The 18,008-nt window shown below is 51.8% G+C and overlaps 1 protein-coding gene across 3 annotated transcripts in view; it reads left to right on the forward strand.

The window, feature by feature from the left end:
- LAMA3 (laminin subunit alpha 3) overlaps positions 1 to 18,008 on the forward strand; it is a 148,641-nt gene that overhangs the window by 20,343 nt on the left and 110,290 nt on the right. For all 3 annotated transcript variants that reach the window (XM_036321714.1, XM_036321713.1, XM_036321712.1), the window contains exons 4-11: positions 55 to 173; positions 2,928 to 3,098; positions 4,917 to 5,008; positions 6,510 to 6,625; positions 7,679 to 7,797; positions 11,143 to 11,233; positions 13,794 to 13,925; positions 15,338 to 15,400. In XM_036321714.1, coding sequence (XP_036177607.1) covers positions 55 to 173; positions 2,928 to 3,098; positions 4,917 to 5,008; positions 6,510 to 6,625; positions 7,679 to 7,797; positions 11,143 to 11,233; positions 13,794 to 13,925; positions 15,338 to 15,400 — 903 coding nt within the window. The remainder of the gene's footprint in view (positions 1 to 54; positions 174 to 2,927; positions 3,099 to 4,916; positions 5,009 to 6,509; positions 6,626 to 7,678; positions 7,798 to 11,142; positions 11,234 to 13,793; positions 13,926 to 15,337; positions 15,401 to 18,008) is intronic.

Genomic DNA, 18,008 nt, shown 5'->3' on the forward strand with positions numbered 1-18,008 from the left:
GTTTACACAAGGTGATAATATTTACTTGCCAGTATTAAAATGTTTCCTTTCTAGATTCTAAGGCAGACTGTTGGCAACAATTTGGGCGGGCGGCCAACACGGCCATCACCCGAGATGATGACGTGCTCTGCACCACGGACTACTCCCGGATCGTGCCTTTGGAAAATGGCGAGGTAAGTGAATTTGGGAGGCTGTGAAGGATGAGACCAGAAACGCACACGAGGATATCAAATTCTTCATTTTGAAAGGACTGTGAAAATGCTCTTTCAAGGAGAGCTGACACAGACCACAACGGGAACCAGTACTTGGGACTAACTGGTACAAGGATCACATCGAAGACTCCGGTCAGCGATTCTCTCTCATCATTGACAAGTTGGATTGCAAATTCTTGTTATTTTATTACTGAGATGTAATTAACATCAGACATTCCACTCGGGGTCTCTAACTCTCCTCTGGGAGTCAGCATTTCAAATTCAAGACCCGTAGGTCCTGAACCCTCTATTCTGTTTTGTTTTGTTTTTCTTTTTCATTTATTTTTTCTTTCTTTTTGAACCCCTCTATTCTGGAGGAATATTTAGAAAGTGGGTGGCTGGTGATTGAGGTGAAGCCCTGCCCACTGCTTTCCAGACACGTTATCCCAGGAGTGGGAGTGAGGAGAGGGGAGGGGCAGCACGCATCCCCGACTCCTCGGGCAGGTGGGCACCCTCTGTGGGGAGGGGCAGCACGCATCCCCGACTTCTCGGGCAGGTGGGCACCCTCTGTGGGGAGGGGCAGCACGCATCCCCGACTCCTTGGGCAGGTGGGCACCCTCTGTGGGGAGGGAAAGGACTGTTGTCTTTGGGAGCTGCGCTTGCCCTTGTGCAGGCAGCCACACTGTTGTTGGAGGAGACGGGAAACAGGTGGGGAAATCAGACGCATTCCAGGGAAACTGAGGCCAGCGGAGCTTGAAGTGAGTGTGGAATACGCTTCTCCCGGGGTGCTGGCCACCCCCTTCGGGTGGAACGGTCTTTGTGAGCAGCTGTAGCCAGTGTCTTGCAATGAGTGGTTCATGTCCCATGATTGTCCAGCTCCTCGAGCTTGAAGATGAAACCCTGGTCTTGTAGGTACTTCATCCCCTTTACATGGAGAGGCTTCCTCTTCAACCTCCTCTAGGTGTTTAGGTTCTGTCAGCTGTTTCTTTGGTGCAGCTTCACAAGAAGTTGTTTCCTTACGTTTATATATTTTAACCTTATACTTTCACCGTGTCACGGCCTCACAGCCCCACAGCTACCCCAATAGAACAACGGGTTTGGAAGCACCTGAGAGCCCAGTTTAAGGACAGGTTGCCAGAATTCTAAGGGGAGGGGGACTAGCAATGATGCTTTTAGACATAAACAAGACACAAGACCACCCGCACACACCTGGTGGCTCAAGGAGACCCAGTGCCTTCGGGCCTGTGAGTCATTTATAGTGACTTGCAGGAAGTTTTTTTTTTCAAGGTTAGAATATCCTTTCTTTATTTTTTTTAATTAAATCTTTATTGTTCAGATTATTACATTTGTTCCTCTTTTTTCCCCCCATAACTCCCCTCCTCCCAGTCCCCGCCCCACCCTCCGCCCTCACTCCCCACCCACTGTCCTCATCCATAGGTGCACGATTTTTGTCCAGTCTCTTCCCTCATCTCCCACACCCCTTTCCCCCCCAAGAATAGTCAGTCCATTCCCTTTCTATGTCCCTGATTCTATTATGATCACCAGATTATTTATTCACTTGATTCTTAGATTCACTTGTTGATAGATGCATGTTTGTTGTTCATAATTTGTATCTTTACCTTTTTCTTCTTCCTCTTCTTAAAGGATACCTTTCAGCATTTCATATAATACTGGTTTGGTGGTGATGAACTCCTTTAGCTTTTCCTTATCTGTGAAGCTCTTTATCTGACCTTCAATTCTGAATGATAGCTTTGCTGGATAAAGTAATCTTGGTTGTAGGTTCTTGGTATTCATCACTTTGAATATTCCTTGCCACTCCCTTCTGGCCTGCAAAGTTTCTGTTGAGAAATCAGCTGACAATCATATGGGTATTCCCTTGTAGGTAACTGAGTTTCTTTCTCTTGCTGCTTTAAATATTCTCTCTTTGTCTTTTGCTCTTGGCATTTTAATTATGATGTGTCTTGGTGTGGTCCTCTTTGGATTCCTTTTGTTTGGGGTTCTCTGCACTTCCTGGACTTGTAAGTCTATTTCTTTCACCAGGTGGGGGAAGTTTTCTGTCATTATTTCTTCAAATAGGTTTTCAATATCTTGCTCTCTCTCATCTTCTGGCACCCCTATAATTCTGATGTTGGTATGCTTGAAGCTGTCCCAGAGGCTCCTTACACTATCTTCGTATTTTCGGGTTCTTTTTTCATTTTGCTTTTCCAGTTGGGTGTTTTTTGCTTCTTCGCATTTCGAATCTTTGACTTGATTCTTGCGCTCCTCTGGTCTGCTGTTGGGTGTCTGTATAATATTCTTTATTTCAGTCAGTGTATGCTTAATTTCTAGTTGGTTCTTTATCACAACATCGAGGGTCTCATTAGATTTCTTGAGGATCTCACTACATTTATCGGCGGTCTCACCAGTCTTTTCGAGGGCCTTACTAAGTTTATCGGCAGCTTCTAGACAGTTCTTGAGAGACCTTAAAAGTGTGGTTTTGAGCTCTATATCTTCCATTTCTGACATTTGCGTCCTGTTTCTTTGTCTCCGCATTTTTTTATCTTTTCTTGGTGCACCCCCTAGTGGTCTTTGTGCACAGTCTTGTTGTAGTTAAGCCTTGATTGTTGTCGGCAATACCGGGGGTGATTTGACCTCCAGGCTAACTGGCTATGAGAGTCCGCTGTGTCTGTGACTTGCAGGAAGTTTTGATGAAAGGACTTTCCCCCTGTGTATGTGTGTGTGTGTGTGGTTATTTAGGTTGTGGTGTCCTTGATAAATGGTCGTCCAGGTGCAAGAAACTTCACTTTCTCCAACACCCTGCGGGAGTTCACCCAGGCAACAAACATCCGCTTGCGCTTTCTCCGAACCAACACGCTCCTGGGACACCTCATCTCCAAAGCACAGCGGGACCCCACCGTCACCAGGCGGGTGAGTCATGCTGAAGGGCCTACGGCAGCATTTTTTTAAACTCTTTTTGTTTTTACTTATCAAATTAATTGCCTTGAACTCTTTCAAGTAACCTTTACAGCCAGGAATAGTGTAGGCGTAGACTTGCTCTGGTCTGAATGACTAGATGTAACTTAGATGTTTGGTTGTGGAGGAGAAATGATTACATTCGAAGAAGATGAAAGGCCAGGGTGACAGCTGGCCGGGTGTCAGTATGATTCTATAACAGACTCCCCAAGGCTCACTTTTTTGCTGTCGAATGTGCTCAGCAGGTGGGGTCGGCTCCACAAAATCACTCAGGGAACCGGGTTCTTTTTTATTTAAAGGTGCAGCCACCCTGTAGGGCCCCAGAGTCCTCCTTGGGATCCCCTGTATCTGGTCAGCAGATGCGGGGAGAGAGAGAGGGTGGGCAAGACCCCCAGGCTCCCAACCACACAGGTCACTGCCACTGGCCGGAGCTGTGTGTAACCCCACCAGATGCAGGGCTGGTGTGTGACCTGCCAGATAGAGGAGACATGGGTGTGTGAGTACCATGCTCCTCTGTGTGGGGTGTCTGGCCTGCACATCCCTCAGTCTAGTGTCAGGACAGCACCCCGTCTCCTGGGCACAGGTACCCTGAGCTCATTCTTCTGCTGCCCACGGATCTCCTGCCAGGGTCCCCCATTGGCCAAACCCAACAGAAAGCCAGGGAGCAGGAGACCCCGCTGCAACCCATAAAGATCAGCCCTGGGCAAAGGGCAGGTGAGAAAGGAGGAGAGTGGGCCTGGAAGGGTGATGGGAGATGCCCAGCGCATCTTAGAGGGCTTGGCCTCAGAGGTAAGTGCATCAGGGAGCTGGGAAAGGAAGAGAGGAGAGTGAGGTTTGCTCCAGTTTTAGCATTTTTCTGGAAGGCTCTCTTGTGGGTGCGGTGGCTTGTGTTCTGCATTTCCTGTGCCATCAGCCCTTGGAGCAGCCGTATGTGGAACCTGTCCTGGGTCCGAGGATGGAATCTGCAAGGGAGAGCTGGGCTGTCCGATAAACTTTGGCCGGACTGTGTCTCCATTCCTCCGGGCATTTTGAAGCCCTGCTACGAGTGGACCTCACCACCCTTTATTTATTTATCTGTGGGTGTTTGGTTTTTTTTTTTGGGGGGGTGGAGGGGTTCCAAGATTTGTACTCACGTGTAAGCATATTTCTCTTCACTTAAGTGAATGAATCTTCTCTATTAAGATTAAAAATATGTTAAAAATATGTTAAAAAATACGTTTTTATTGACTTTAGAGAGAGGACGGGAGAAGGAGAGAGAGAGATAGAAACATCAATGATGAGAGAGAATCATTGATCTGCTGCCTCCTGCACCCCCCACACGGGGGATCGAGCCCACAACCCAGGCATGTGCCCCGACCGGGAATCAAACCTGACCTGGTTCATAGGTCGCACTCAGCCACTGAGCCACGCCAGCCGGGCTCAATCCCTTTTTAAAAGGCGATTGAGGCTGCACTCAGCCACTGAGCCACGCCAGCCGGGCTCAGTCCCTTTTTAAAAGGCGATCGGGTATGATTCTTTTCCCAAGGCGGGTTCCCTCCATTCTCTTAAAGCATTTCATTATAAAAACGTACAGATTCAGCATCATGCTGTAAATTTGATTGAGGAATGCACTTGTTTCATAAGACAAATAACACCCAAAGTGGCTCCCGTGGGGTTGACGTGGGCTCACAGGAGCAGGAAGAGAGTGGAACAGGGCCAGCATAGATGCGCCTGAGAGACGGGTGAAGGCTTGCTGCTCTTCCGTAAGCGGCACGTCTGTTTTCTGTCGTACAGTATTATTACAGCATCAAGGACATCAGCGTTGGCGGGCGCTGTGCGTGCAACGGCCACGCCGACCTGTGCAGTGCAGACAACCCTGAAAAAGTGTGAGTACCTCGTGCAGCGCTGCCAGCCATGCTGTGAGCCAGTCCAACTGTTCAGTGATGGTTGCATCCCATTAAGTATCTCTCATTCCCACCTCCACCCGCCCGTCCCCCCACAAGATGGTGCCCCCGGCAGGCACAGCCCCTGATTGGATTTGCCAAGAGAAATAGAACTGGTTTGTCATCCTTGCTTTAGTGGGATCAAGGGTGTACATGTTCAAATCCTTCTCCCTCTTTTTTATTTCGGTAAAGTGCACATAGAGTTTAGAATCTTTTTAAAAAATATATTTTTACTAGAGCCCTGGTGCATGAAATTCGTGCACTGGGGGGTGGGGTTCCCTCAGCCCAGCCTGCCCCTCTCTCAGTCCGGGAGCCCTCAGTGGATGTCCTACTGACGGCCACAGTCTGGCAAGAGGCTCAGAGCAGGCGTCGTGTGTGTGTGTGTGTGTGTGTGTGTCTGCTGGGGGCCTGCCCCCAGCTGCATTGGAGGCTCAGAGAAGGCGCTGTGTGTGTGTGTGTGTGTGTGTGTGTGTGAGTGTGTGTGTCCACTGGGGGCCTGCCCCCAGCCACACCGTGGAGGCTTGGAGCAGGCACCCCTCTGTGTTGATCTCTCAGGCTCCTGGCCTCCACTGCGTGTTTTTCTCTCCCTTGAGCTGTGGCCAGGGTGGGGTGCTGCCTGCAGGCTGCGCTTTCCTGCTCATGGATCACCGGATCACTGCAGAGACCGGGGGCAGACCCTGCTGGGTGCTGCCTGTGGGGAACTTGCCTGCTCTGGGATCGCCATGGTGATCCCAGGAGCAGGCCCACCTGGGGGCCGCCCGCCCTCTGCACTTGCCTGCTCTGGGATCGCCATGGGGTCCCAGCTGGCAGCGGGGCTTAGGCGGCACATGGGGGTCCCGGCTGGGGGCGGGGCTTAGGTGATACGATTGCGCCGCCTAAACCCGGCTGCCCAGGGCCGCACACGGGAGCCTGGATGGCGTCTGGTGCTGGCCAGCCCTGCCTGCAGTATGCAAATTAGCCACATATAACACTGATTAGCCAATGGGAGGCATATCGAAGGTACGGTCAATTACCATGTCTGTCTATTATTAGGTAGGATTGATTTCAGAGAGGAAGGGTAAGAGAGAGAGAGCAACATCAATGAGAGAGAACCATTGATTGGCTGCCTCCTGCATGCCCCCTACTGGGGATCGAGCCCGCAGCCCGGGCATGTGCCCTGACGGAACGGAACCATGACCTCTGGTTCATAGGTCGATGCTCAACCACGGAGCCACGCCAGCTGGGCCCACCCAGTGTTTTCATCTCGCTGAATCTTGTGTCCACATCTGTAAAATGCAGACAGTAGCAGGACAGGGGAGCCGTGAGTGATACATGCAGAGTGTTTCATTTCCATAGTTACTCAATAAAGCGTTCCCTGGGTGACCCTGATGACTGAGTTTTCTGCCAGGAGACGCCGACCTTAGTGTGAACCCTCGGTAACCAATGCGCTTCACCTCCTGCCCAGGTTCCGGTGTGAATGCCGCCACCACACCTGCGGGGAGACCTGTGACCGCTGCTGTGCCGGGCACAACCAGAGGCGCTGGCAGCTGGCCACATGGGGGCATAGCCATGAGTGCGAAGGTGAGCGTGGGGGCGGATCTGGGGTGAGGTTTGCCCAACACCCCCCCCCAATCTCTACCTGTGGGCCCGCCCAACACCCCCATTTCTACCTAAGGACCGGCCCAACATCCCCATCTCTACCTGAGGACCCACCCAACACCCCCCATCTCTACCTGAGGACCCACCCAACACCCCCCATCTCTACCTGAGGACCCACCCAACACCCCCCATCTCTACCTGAGGACCCACCCAACATCCCCATTTCTACCTGAGCTGTGTTTTCCCTGCTTGTGAAGAGGGGGGATCACGCCAATCTCAGGGTCACAGGTCTTTCTAGTGTAATGAGTAACTCACAAGAGTGGAGGTGTGAGGGACCCACTCCAAATTCAGACATAAATGTGAGAATAGAAATAACAGTGGCCCAGCAGGTATGGCTTAGTGGTTGAGTGTTGACCTATGAACCAGGAGATCCTGGTTCGAGTCCCAGTCAGGGCACATGCCCAGGTTGTGGGCTTGATCCCCGGTGGGGGGCCTGCAGGAGGCAGCCAATCGATGTATCTCAATATTTCTCTCTCTCCCTTCCTGTCTCTGAAATCAATAAAAATATATTTTAAAAAAGAAACACCACCAGTAATAACGTTTACTGTGATTAGGCGTTCACTCAATGCACGGATTGGGCCGAGTGCTTTAACATAAGCTGGCCTCTTTAACAGTCTAGGACACGATGCAGCCACTATTGAATTTCAATCCTCATCATTTCTTAGGATGTGATACTGGGTTGGAACCCTAACTCTTTTGAGGACCGAGGTCTGGAGAAGGTGGTGAGATTGGCGGCTAAGCAGACAGCTGGGCGCATTGAGGGAGCAGTGGGGGTTGGGCGGTTAGGGTTAGGGGTACAGACTGGACTTTGTGTAAAAGTCCCTAAGATTTCCCACTGAGTGCCCCTGGGGTCCCGGAAGAGGCGGTGCTGTAGCTCACTAAGCAGTCATGCTCTGGGGGGCGGGTCATGCATAGGTGAGACTGACTGAGCCTCCCACAGCCATGATGTGCATTCACCTCGGGTGCCCTTTGCAGCCTGCAACTGCCATGGCCACGCCGCCGACTGCTTCTACGACCCGGACGTGGAGCGGCAGCAGGCGAGCCTGGACATCCGCGGCGTCTACGCAGGTGGAGGGGTCTGCATCAACTGTCAGGTGAGGCGCTGGGCAAGTTGAGTGGGGGTGTCACTGTAGGAAATGACATCATTAAGCTCTGCTCCCCAAAAGGTGCCAAGGCCGTTCTGAGCATTGCAAGTGTTTTCTGGAATCACCTCTCCACTCTGTGCACCACGTCCTCGTGAGCTGGCCGTCCCGTGGGGTGGAAGGGGACACGGACCGAGACATGTTTGTCCAGGCGCCAGCGATCAGGTTCCTCACGCGATCTTGGCCTAAATGGGGAGAAGTCCTGGCTGCTCCAGCTCATGGTGTGAAGGCTCTAAAGCTGGAGGGAAAATAGGTGCTGACCTCAATGCTGGCCCTGCATCCTCTGTTCAGATAGTTTTGAATCTAGACTCGGCGAGAAAGGGTAGCAGGATCGAGTAATGATGTCTGCCATCGACACCAAGTATGAAACACTGACTTTTCATCTTTTCTGGAGGACAGTGGGGTTCACTGGACATTAGCCAAGAGGAGGGTCTAATGTCCATGAGTTTGGACTATGTTGTCCCTCAGTCCTGGTGCTTTTAGAGTGATGCTTTGTCAAAGTCGCCATCAAAGAGAGCGTCTCTTCATGAGGTGCCCATTTCTATCAGACCAGGGCCACATGGGCCGAGAGAGACCCACCGCTCTCCCCCACCTCCCACTCCCCACACTCCACAGCCTGTCCTTGCAGGGAACTAAAGTACAAATAAACGGTGAGGCATAGGTTTGTTCAAGGCATAGGGAGGGTTTCATGCGTAAGTGAGAGGTCCCGGGATCTGGTTAAGCGATGCACTCCAAGGCCCTCAGTAATGTGTATGGAATTAAATTGCGGAAATAAATTTGTTTGAAATTGAACTGTGGAAATGGAATCGGGGAAGCACTGGGGGACGGGTAGGTGGGATGCTTCTCCAGTGAAGGGCCAGCCCCTCAGTGAGTCTTTAGGACACGTCGTTCCTGCTCTCCCTTCTCGCAGTCACACTACGTTTTGTACTTTGCGGTTCCAGGAAAACATCAAGATGGACTTTCATTTTTTTCAGAATGGCCCTGCAAAAGCATTTTTCTTTTGTATGTAGATTATTGAAGTCTTGTTTAGGTTCATTGCATTTTTTTCCAACTTGAATTTAAAATGCCTTTGTTTAAGTTAGGTACTTAGCAGTTTATTTTGAAATGCATAAAGTAAGATGGACTGGTGAATGGATAGGGAACGAGAAGATGGATAATTCTGTGATAAAACAAATACAGTAAAATCTCTACATAGGGCATGCATAGGTGTTCACTGTAAAACTTTAATTTTTTATAATAAAATGGGGAAGAGCAATGAAAGAAGGCAAGGAACAAAATATTTTTTTGGGGGGGTTTGACTCCCTTTAATAAAATATTGATGTTCTTTTTTTAGATATATTTTTATTGATTTCATAGAGAAAGGGAGAGGGAGAGAGAGATAGAAACAAAAATGATGAGAATCATTGATCGGCTGCCTGGGGGAGAGTTCCAGGTGGAGGGGACGGCAGGGGATGAGCAGGGGTGGACAGGTCAGAGGTCAGAGGCCAGGTGGTGGCCCTAGGAAGGGAAGTCAGGCTTTGCAGGAGAGTGTGGCCAGCAGCGGTCTCCATGTGCTTGAAGTTCTCAGGATTGGACATCAGCAGCGAGTGTGGGTTGGTCAGGGACTGAGCGACAGGGAGGTGGGTTTTACCTGAAGATGGAAAGCACCTCGGAAAAGGTTTGCTTAGAGGATTAGCATGGAAGGATGGTCGGAGCAGGGCCAGGTTTCTGGGTGAGCGTTCCTAGCTTCTCTGGGAGGTGCCAGAGGAGGGGTGTCTGTGGGGTCAGTTAACTCCTGCACGGATTCCCTTTGTGCCCAGCCCGCTCCTTGGCTTGAAAGCTGCAGTTTTCTCATTGTGTTAAGTGTCAGGTAAATGCAAACTCAGTGCCCACTCCCCGGGTGAGGCGGCTTCTCAGTGCTTCCTGTAGAAACCAGGGAGCCAAGATCTTTACGTCTCCATCGGCCTTGGTCCAGCCATGACCTTGGGTGTCCAAAGGTCACCTCTGGGTGCGGTGTGGGCCCCGTACGACAACTGCGACCTGGAGGCCGAAAGCAGCATCATCCATCTTCTGGCGATTTGCCGTTGTCTTTCGGTCGCTTGTTGCTGTGTTTTGTGTCTTAAAACTGCACCTTCTCTGTGGCCGGTGCTTCATCGCCCGAACTTTGTGGGAGAAGGGAAAGCCCACTGCCCACTTCGGGGGACGTCTCCTCATTGCCTCTCCGACGGGACACGCTGGGAGCCCAGGCTGCCCCGTGTCCTGGGTCTGTTCTCAGCCACAGAGTCGAGGGGTGAACTGGCCTTGGGTGGGAACGGGGTGGGCCACAGCTGTTTCTTGTTTGTCCCAATGCGTGCGCATCTAAGTGTGAAGTCAGAGCAGTGGCCAGTGTGGTTCTAGGCTCAGTGTTGAAGTGCATTCAGAGTTTCGCCCACGGGACAAGGAGTGGTAATAACTGAAAGCCTGGAGTTAGTAAAATCGTCTGAAATGGGGAGAGGGTACAGAAAGGGCCTTGTCCTCCCCTCTGGGCTTCTACGCAGCCTCTTTGTGGGTCCGAGTGTTATGGTGGTTCTCTTTGACTCCCAATCGCCTCTCCTTTTGTTACTGAAGGAACAGTGTCCTCCCAGTTGTTGCACGTTGGAGAGCAGGAGAGGCAGGGCTGAGCTGGGCCCCTGCTGGGTGGTCCTTGGAAACTGGTGACGCATGTTGCGTAATTAGGTTCTGTGGCAATTAAGAGGGTTAATCATGAAATAGAAAAAGCAGCCTCGTATTATCCTTTAAAACGAGTTCTGTGTGGGAGGCTCCTGCCTACCTTTTCCATTCACGTGACAGACATGTTTGGGAAGCGGTTCCATGACTAAAGCGCAGGTAACATGAGAACGGCGGGAGGAGAGGATGAGTGTGTGTGCGTTCTTCCGGACACCGAGAAGATGAAAGCACACACTGACTGTTTACTCCTTGGGCCAAACGAAGGGTCATCTACTGTCCATCCTTCTTCTGAGTGACCTTTGAATTGTGGTCCTCTCTCACTCAAAGGCCAGGTGGTTCATTAGCATGTCCCTGTGATGGGGGAAAGCTGGTTTGTCCAGTTCATGGAACTTACCCTCATTTCCTCTCCAAAGGGGAAAATCCACAGCCTGTGTGAGCCAGTGTCCTGTGGTAAATCTTGGAGACTCAAGGCCAAGATCAGCCCCTTTTTGTCGTGTGTTTTATGTGCGTGACTTTGAAATTGCAAGTGCACACGACAGTCATTCCTCTGGATGAGCACTGTGAGGTCAGACCTGCTCAGGGCCCTGCCTCTGCATCTCTCTTTCTTCCCAGCACAACACGGCGGGCATAAACTGCGAGCAGTGCGCCAAGGGCTATTTCCGCCCCCACGGCGTGCCGGTGGAGGCCCCGCACGGCTGCATCCGTAAGTAGCATTTCAACCTGGTGCCTCTGGGCGGGTGTGCTGCTCCGGGGAGGCCACAGGCTCCGTTCCCATCAGCCACTAGTCCCTTCTTTCCCTCTTTCTTCATATTGTTGCTTCACTCCTTCCTGAGTGACCACAGGCAGTTACATAACCTCTCTGAGCCTCAGGTTTCTTATATATAAAAATAGAAACGATCATATATTTCCTAAGATGAAGTGAACTGCCCTCGAAAGCACCTGGGAAAACACTAACCATTGGGCTATTGCATTCTGGGCCTGCAGCCAATGGCAGCGCCTCTATTTCCTCTTGTTTCAACATGTTTCTTTTTTTAAAAAATGTTTTTATTGATTTCAGAGAGAAAGAGAGAGAAAGATAGAAACATCAATGATGAGAGAACCACTGATTGGCTGCCTCCTGCACACCCCTACTGGGAATGGAGCCCACAACCCGGGCATGGACGCTGACTGGGAATTGAACCGTGACCTCCTGGTTCATAGTTTGATGCTCAACCGCTGAGCCACACCGGCCAGCCTTGACATGTTTCTATGATGTCCAATAGTTTTAAATTTTTTTCAGAAGCAGCATCAAGACAACATAGTAAAAATTTTACAAGAATTTAGTGATAGTCCTAATATTTAAAAGAGCTTTGATTTATCAAGCGTTTGCTCTATGTAAGGTGTTGCCTAAATACTTTCACGTGTGTCTTATTTAATAAATTTCGGGCATTGTAGGCTGATTCTCATGTTTAGATGTGGGGAAACCAAAGGGCCTGCATATTTTGGCCCAGGTGACAAAGCCAGCACCTGGCGGGTCCAGGAAGCAGTTCACACCTGTCTGGCATCCCCGGACTCTCCTAGTTCCACGGCCGGAAGGATGCCTCGGCCCTCCCCCTCACGCCACGGCCCCCCCCCCATCCCCTCTACTCCTCCCCCACCCCCCTTCGTGGAACCGTCCATCGGGGTTCGAGTGCAGACTGTCCTGTGTGTGTGTCCCGTCGGTTCCTCTCTGTTCTCGGGCTGCCAGGGGCGGAAGATGACTCCCATCCTGAGGTTGTCTCTGTGCCACCGTTTCCCAGTTCCTCCTTCACATCATTCAGATTTGAAGGCATCAGAGACCACAGTGTGTGAGCTCTGAGCCGTGGCTCCAGGACAGTCTTACGTGGTCAGGTGTGAAGCAGCGTGTCCATCATTTCCTTGTGCCCAATGGGCATCAGCAAAGAGACACGGGCATCCTGGATCAGTCACAACCTGTCAGGAACCTCAGTTTTCTTTTCTTTCTTTCTTTTTTTTTTTGGTTAATCCTCAGCAGAGGATATTTTTCCATTGATTTTTAGAGAAGAGGAAGGGAGAGGGAAAGACAGAGAAACATCAATGTGAGAGAGACACATCGATTGGTTGCCTCCTGCACACACCCCAGCCAGCGCCGGGCAATCTGCAACCAAGGTACGTGCCCTTGACCAGAATCGAACTCGGGACCCTTCCGTCCACAGGCTGATGCTCTATCCCAGTGATGGCGAACCTATGACACGTGTGTCAGAGGCGACACGCGAACTCATTTTTTTGGTTGATTTTTCTTTGTTAAATGGCATTTAAATATATAAAATAAATATCAAAAATATACATCTTTGTTTTACTATGGTTGCAAAATCAAAAAATTTCCATATGTGACACGGCCCCAGAGTTAAGTTAGGGTTTTTCAAAATGCTGACACGCCGAGCTCAAAAGGTTCGCCGTCGCTGCGCTCTCCACTGAGCCAAGCTGACTCGGGCAGGAACCTCACCTTCCTGTCACTTTTCTAGTTTGTCACTGAGAGGCCTCCTGGGGATGTCAGGCTCAGCGTAAGGGTCCGCAGGCACGTGCATCCTCACACACTCAGCAAAGGCCTCCAGGGGGCCAGGCTGTGGGCGGGAGTGCTTGATGCTCATGGGACGTGTACCTAGCGGAGCGGTGACAGGGTTTTGTGTCCACGGTGAGGACCTGCGGGTCAAGGGACGCTCCCAAGGGAGGGCACCAGTGGGTCCCTCTGAAACGCTCACCCAGTCAATGTGTCGGCTGCACCAACTGCCTTCAGGGCCGCGTCACTCAAAACTACCACTTGGGCTATGGGCACAACCTTGCTGTGCTGCCCACAGATGACAGATCCACATCCAGGCATCCCACACACGTGTCCACACCACACCCGTGTAAAATGACCATGGCGTGGACATTCACAGCTGGCTCATGGCCCAGAGAGGCTGTGCCCCGCAGGCCTGCCGGGAGCTCCAGCCCCAGCCCCCCAGCCTCTCCGATGGTGGAGGGTGCAGGCTTCCCTCTCCATAGCGAGCTGGGCAGGGCTGCGTGCGGCACTGCATCTCGAGAGCATCCCAGTGTGGATGCTCCTTAAGACTCCTGTCTGAGGCCCTCGGGGCTCCGTCAGTGGGAGCCACACATGTGGTGGAAAGGACGGACCCTCTCGAGGATGGCCGCACCCAGGACAGAGTGGGAACGTTGCTGAGAAGTGTCAGGTGCGTTTGCCGTGTCCAGTGCGCGAAGAACTGACACTCGGAACTGGTCGCTCTCAGCTTGCAGCTGCAGCCCTGAGCGCGCGGATGGCTGTGAGCCGGGCTCAGGCCGCTGTGCCTGCCGGCCCAACTTCCACGGCGACCACTGCGAGGAGTGCGCCCCCGGCTACCACAACTTCCCGCTCTGCTCCCGTGAGTGCCTGCGCAAGGGCTCCCCGCCCCCCACAGGCTGGGCTGTGCATTCACGCCCAAGGGCACGGTGGGTGGGTGAGGGCGGGAGGGGGCACAGGAATGGGGCCAGGTGGGTTGTATTTATGTGAAAATGGTTCTAAATTTTTTAAAAAATTGATGTCAGAGAGGAAGGGAGAGGGGGAGAAAGAGAAACATCAATGATGAGAGAATCATTGATCAGCTGCCTCCTGCACTCCCCCTGCTAGGGACTGAGCCTGCAACCTGGGCATGTGCCCTGACTGGGAATTGAACCGTGACCTCCTGGTTTATAGGTCGACGCTGAGCCATGCCAGCCAGGCTGAAAGTGTTTCTAAAAGTTGGAACATAAAGTGTATAAACATATGTTGTGTAGTCTTATTTACCTCCACAGTGTTAGGTTGTACTGTAGACGTTGCCGTCTCCTCAGGTCAAAAGGATAAATGTTGGCAATTTCAGTATAACAGTATCCACACGGGGGATGTTCTCCGTTAACCTGGGAGGAGACTATGGCTTCCAGGTGGCCGTTTGCACGTGCCATGTGTCATGTCCTGGGACCAGGAGGATGTGTTTCCACTCTCCCCACATCCGATAGACCACGTTATCGCAGGCCCCTCACCCCCTACGGTGATCTAAGGGGACATCTAAATATTTTTTAAAATTGACTTCAGAGAAGAAGAGAGGGAGAGGGAGTTAGAAACATCAATGATGAGAATTGATCAGCTGCCTCCTGCACACTCCCTGCTGGGGATCGAGCCCACAAACTGGGCATGTGCCCTGACCAGGAATTTAACCGTGACCTCCTGGTTCATAGGTCGATGCTCAGCCACTGAGCCACACCGGCTGGGCCGGGGTAATTATTAAACTGTTGAGTGTCCTAGTCGGAAGGGCACATTATATGATCATCTTATGTTTAAAGGAACCAATTTAGGCCAGAACACAGCAGGACCACCTCAGGACTTAAGCAAGCTAGAGTTTGCAATCAGTGGGTAGAGGCTGAGCAGAAATTGTATTTGCCTGTTGAGTGAAAAAAGGAATCTTGAAGTAACGCTAAGGTGTAAACAAAATTTGGGGGTGGGGGAGGGGAATCTTGAAAGAAAACATTTTCGAAAAGCTCGTCTCCATTTTACAGTAAAGGTGTTGAAGTTTCAGGCCATCCTCCTTAGACCGAGACTTAGCTACGTGAGCGCAAACCATCGGTTTCTGTTCATTAGCAGACACGCCAGACGCCTGGCCAGCTGGTCTCCATGACCAGACGCGTGTTAAATCCAGTGCCCCTTGGCTTCCCCGGCTGCCCATCAGCGCGTTGGGGCTTCTTCCTCGTTCATGCAGTTTAATATTCTACTTCCCTATCTCCCTAATCCTTCTCTGTACTTTTTAATAAAATATCTTTCTAGGAATTCCTGTTTTCCCTGTTTCTGCTCCAAATCCAGAAGACCCAGTAGCTGGAGACATAAAAGGTAACGATGTAACGGCCACGAGAATACGATGCTCCCTCCTCTTTCTCTGCTTCCTGCGCCAAGTTGGGGGCGTGGCAGGTGCCTTGAGGCGGGTCCCAGGGGAGCTTTCCTGGTGGTTCCTTTTCTTCTGTGAAATAAGAATCCAGGCCCCAGGCAGAGTGAGGGTGGGAGGAGGCCTTGGGGTTGAGGCGGGAGAAGGATGAAGGAGCCGTCCTAGCACAGGGGGGAGGGGGCGTGCGTGCGTGGGGAGTGTCCCAGGATTGGGGCAGCACCCAGGGCTCACCAGGGTGAGGTGCAGCGTGATCCAGTCCACGTCCTATGCTGTTTCCTGCTTCCGCCCTCCCTCTGCCTCTGGTCATTGGGGCACCACGTGTCATGTGGAGCATTGTCTTACGTTTCCGTCAGACACGTGGTCACAGGGGACATCAGCTCTGCCTGACTTGTTTCTAACCCCAGGACCGACCCCAGTCTCGGCCCACAGTGGGTCTTAGCAAGTGCTTCCTCGAATGTTGTTATTGCTGGGATGGGACTGGCCTTGAGCTTTGATTACAAGGCATCTCCCCTGTCCGGTCTCAGGCGTGGTTCAGGTCTCCCCTTCGTCATTCAATCCCCTTTCCTCCCGGAGGAGCAGGCGGGCTGGGACTCCGGGAAAGAAGTTTAACTGACCTTGAAGGGAAGTGCAGAGTCTGTTACGGAATCCCAGGGAAGCCCCGGAAGGCAGCCTGAGGGAGACGATACCTGGTGCAGTTGGCTGGCTCTGGGAAGTGAGGGCCGGTGCCGCTCACCGTGCATTTTAAAGACGCCGGTCTGGGGCCCAGCCTGGCAGGGAACGAGAGAAGCACAAACATCTCCACAGCCAAGGACATGCTGGGCTGGGTAGCACCGCACCCTCCAGCCCTGAGGATGTAACTCCTTATGGCCCACGGATGTGTCCATGGCTTCTAACAGTGGTTCTCACACAGGGTGAGCTGCGGAACCCGTGCTTTTCCAAGATATAAATCCCTGTGTGTCACCCCGATCTCTTTTTTCTTCAATCCTCATCTGAGGATATTTTTCCCATTGATTTTTAGAGGGAGTGGAAGAGAAGAAAGAGGGAGACAGAGATGGGAGGAAGGAAGGAGGGGGAGAGAAAGATGGAAGGGAAGGGGAGGAGGGGGAGAGAGAGAGAAACATCAATTGGTTGCCTCCTGCACACGCCCCTACCAGGGCTGGGATCAAACTTGCAACCGAGGTAGGTGCCCTTGAGCGGGAATCAAACCCAAGACCAAAGTATCCATGGGCCAATGCTCTAATCATTGAGCCAAACCAGCCAGGGCTCACCCCAGATCTTAATCTAGATTTCCAGGGGTGAAGCCCAGGCTGTTGGTTTGAGCAAGTTTCCGGATGATTCTGATACATGTCTCTTCCTCTCGTTAGTAAAAGCTCCCACTCTGCGTTGGCAGGCTTTCCTGTAGAGAGGCCGATAGGGAATAGTCCAGCTTTGCAGGCGACGGCGCAGCACTCAGCTCTGCTGCTGTAGGAGCAGCAATGGACAGTACGTCGATGTGTGAACCTGGCGGTGCTCCCATAGGACTTTTGTTACTGACACGGGTGGGTCTGGCACCCAGGCCAAGTTCACAGACCGGGGGTGATCGCAGAATCCCACGGGCACCACTGCCCTGGAAAACCCACTTGCTCAGTCTCAGACACAGGAGCGTTGGAGCAGAAGGACAGAACTGTCGCAGACCAGAGCGTTTGCAGGTTTTCACTGTATTTCATGACCTCGAATATTGTTAGGGTTTTCCAGGTCCAACTGCTTGCTTAGTTGTATCCACTGAAGGTTGACTTTAGGAAGTCAGTGTAAATAGACACACCTTCGGGGGCTGCTGTCGGACACGGCAGGGGGTCCAACACCCACTCCTGGGGGGCACCAGCCTCCATTATACTCTTTTCCCCAACTTCAAAGGCAGAGCAGTAAAAAGCAGGATCGACAGCTGCAGAGAGACGGGGGTGGGGGTTCTGGTGGAGACAGACACCCCCAGGTGGTTCTGCAGAGCAGCCCACGTGGCCCGACGGCGGGCTGTCCCGTGGTTTGGACAAACACCGTGGAAAGGTTCAAGTGCCCAGTCGCTTTGCTAGGAGCTCCTTGCAGTGCCCAGGTTTCGAGGTCAGTGGGGATGGGGCTGAGGGTGAGCCCCCGAGGTTGGGGAGCAGCCTGGGTGGGCTGTGCTGGCTGCGCCCCTGCCGGGCTGGGCATCTCATCGGTCTCAGGGCGGGGCAGTCGCTGTTGCCAGGGAGATCGGCCAGATCAGGAGGAAGAGAGGGACCTGCGAATTCTGATATCTCGGTTTTGAAGCTCCGAATAGATGCCAATAGAATAGAGTTTGAGGAACGGTGTTTACGGAAAAGAACTCCAGTCTCGCATACTTAGCGTGCTCTTCATTCATATACTTAGCGTGCTCTGCATTCATATTACTTAGCATGCTCTTCATTCATATACTTAGAGTGTCCTTCATTCATATACTTAGCGTGCTCTGCATTCATATACTTAGCATGTTCTGCATTCATATACTTAGCGTGTTCTGCATTCATATACTTAGCATGCTCTTCATTCATATTACTTAGCATG

The sequence above is a fragment of the Myotis myotis genome, unplaced genomic scaffold (genome assembly GCF_014108235.1).
Source record: "Myotis myotis isolate mMyoMyo1 unplaced genomic scaffold, mMyoMyo1.p scaffold_m19_p_9, whole genome shotgun sequence".
NCBI lineage: Eukaryota > Metazoa > Chordata > Mammalia > Chiroptera > Vespertilionidae > Myotis > Myotis myotis.